Here is a 2,670-nt window from a genome sequence, read left to right on the forward strand (position 1 = left end):
AATTACTTGGTTATTAAGGCATCTAAATGACTAATGTATTACGTAAGCCATGACTAATATGCCTTGGTGCTCACGTTGTTATTTGCCTATAAATAGCCAAGAGCCCTTGCCATTTATAGAAAGATATACACACATAATAAAAGGTCTCGATCTCGTCTTCCTCTAGCAAATAAGTACAAAAAGTGAGAAAGTGTTTCTCTATATCCGAGGTCGTCTCAAGGGTTGAGAACGTCAGTTTATTTATCAGTGTGGATACACTAGAGACTCCGTATTTTCGGGGTTAGACCAATTTATTATCTACACATAAAGTATGTGTCCCTTTACCCAGTTTTACAAGTTTTTTTTAAATACAATAGGTCTCAGGAGGACCGCGTTTCTGTCTTCCGCTGCTACATGTGATGTACCGCGGTCCCTTCAATTGGTATCAGAGCCAATTTTGTATTTATATTTTGTAAATTTGGGTCTTATTTTTACATACTATGTGCGAGAATTGTTCTTGTACTATTTCAGTTGTAAGTAAGATATTATCTGTTCGTGATTATCATGATAGAGTAATTTATGCTTGATTCAGTTTGCATTGTAAAAGTTAGTTTTCTAATGATGTTGGATCATGTTAATGTAATGATTATATAAGATATAATTATTAGTGCTAATATTCGATATAAGCACTTGTGTTATTCAAATTGTTTGAATGACATTAAAACTTGACCAATTAAATATTATTGGGTTTTAATTGATAAAATATTAGATATTTTGTCAAAGGTTGGCACTCAGGTAGACAATAAAATTATTTTATTTTCGTTTACAAGGTACGACCTGACAACCAGGGGACTTGTCGTTCGGAGATATAATAATATTGTTTATTGTATGTGATACAGGGGTGAAGAAAAGTTAACTAATCTTGTACTTTTAGTCTGGACAACCCAGAGGGTATGACATTTATTAATTTTCTGTCACTAGAGTGGATAAACTCAACTACACTGATAGGAACGACCTGACAACCAGGGGACTATGTAGTGTAGAGCCTGAAATGATTTTATAAGATAAAATCAGATAAATTTTAATTATGATGAGAAACGACCTGACAACCAGGGGGCTCATGCATGTTTTAAAATTTTTATGTATAATTTTGATGAAGTCCATATCATAATGATGTATGATTATATTCTTATTTGGATTGTTTTCTTTCAGAATAAGATTTCTCAAAATGGCTGCTATAACATTGCGTGGCATACTTGATGCTAAGCTGGGCAGTAACAATTTTGATGATTGGTACCGCAACCTGAGAATTGTTCTCATGCACGAAAAGCTAATCGATGTGATCGATAAGCCTGCTAAGGTAGCACCCCGTGTGGGAGAAGATGATGCAAATGTATTAGATACATATGCTAAGTACTTGGAGCAAAGTACTACTGCAGAGTGCATTATTTTGGCCTCCATGACTGCTGATTTACAGAGACAACATAATGACATGAATCCACCACAAATTATTGAACATCTTAAGAAGATGTATGGATCTCAGAGTAGGACTACAAGGTACCAGTTATCTAAGTCCTTGTTTGAGTCTAAACTGAAATCTAAGGAACCAGTGGGTCTCCATGTTCTAAAGATGATTGATCTGATAGAACAGCTTGAGAAGCATGGATGCACTCTTGGTAAAGAGTTATCGCAAGATTTGATCTTGCAATCTCTTAATGATACTTATTCACCGTTCATTGTTAATTTTAACATGAACAAGATGGATTGTGATCTTCATGAATTGCTCAATCTGTTGATCGATTTTGAAAAACAAATCACATCTGGGAAGGTGAATGTATCTGGTTCTGTGCACTTGGTTGGGAGCTCTTCTAAGAGCAAGTGGAAAGGCAAGAAACGGTCTAAGAAAAATCCACTTGCACCCAAGGATGTTGTGAACAAATCCAAGGGAAAGAAGGTGCAGCTTGACCAAAGGATCTCGAATGTTTTTCAGTAAAAAGAAAGGTCACTGGAAGAGAGATTGTCCGGAGTACAAAGCTACTCTGAAGGGCAAGAAACAAGGTGAGATATTCGTGAATAATATTTTCATGATTTCTTTAGCAATTACTGATACTACTAAATGGGTATTGGATACCGGTAGTAGTTTTAACATCTGCAATATGTTGCAGGGTTTAAAGATCAGTAGATGGTTGAAGAAAGGAGAAGTCACCCTACAAGTTGGGAATGGAGCACATGTTGCTGCCATAGCTGTAGGAGAAATTTTTCTTGTAATGCCTACGGGCAAGACAATGTTGTTAAAAAGTTGTTATTATGTTCCTAAGTTTGTATCAAATGTAATTTCCATTTCGTCTTTAGACAAGTGTGGTTTTCGAACAACTTTTGATAATAATCAATGTTCTATATTTCATGGTGATGAATTATATGTACATTGTTCTTTACAACATGGTCTGTATGTCTTACCTGAATTGACATTTTGTCCTATCATGACAATTTCTGGCCAAAAGAGGAAGAGAAATAATCAAGAAAATCAAATTTATCTTTGGCATTGTAGGCTTGGTCATATTGGTGAGAAAAGAGTAAACAAATTACACAAGGCTGGTTTCCTTGGACAGTATGATTATCAATCATATGAAATTTGTGAATCTTGTCTCAAAGGAAAGATGACCAAATCTCCATTTTCTGGAACTGGAGAGA

The 2,670-nt window shown here is 35.2% G+C and overlaps 1 protein-coding gene across 1 annotated transcript; it reads left to right on the forward strand.

Moving 5' to 3' along the window:
- Positions 1–1,207: 1,207 nt before the first annotated feature.
- Positions 1,208–1,972, forward strand: LOC141587711 (uncharacterized). Its single transcript, XM_074409184.1, has one exon. It carries the CDS (start codon positions 1,208–1,210, stop codon positions 1,970–1,972), a length of 765 nt encoding a protein of 254 aa, XP_074265285.1.
- Positions 1,973–2,670: the final 698 nt, after the last annotated feature.

The sequence above is a fragment of the Silene latifolia genome, chromosome 6 (genome assembly GCF_048544455.1).
Source record: "Silene latifolia isolate original U9 population chromosome 6, ASM4854445v1, whole genome shotgun sequence".
Lineage (NCBI taxonomy): Eukaryota > Viridiplantae > Streptophyta > Magnoliopsida > Caryophyllales > Caryophyllaceae > Silene > Silene latifolia.

Excerpts from the sequence above, each read along its gene's own strand:
- LOC141587711 (XM_074409184.1), top strand. The coding sequence starts at position 1,208 with ATGGCTGCTATAACATTGCGTGGCATACTTGATGCTAAGCTGGGCAGT.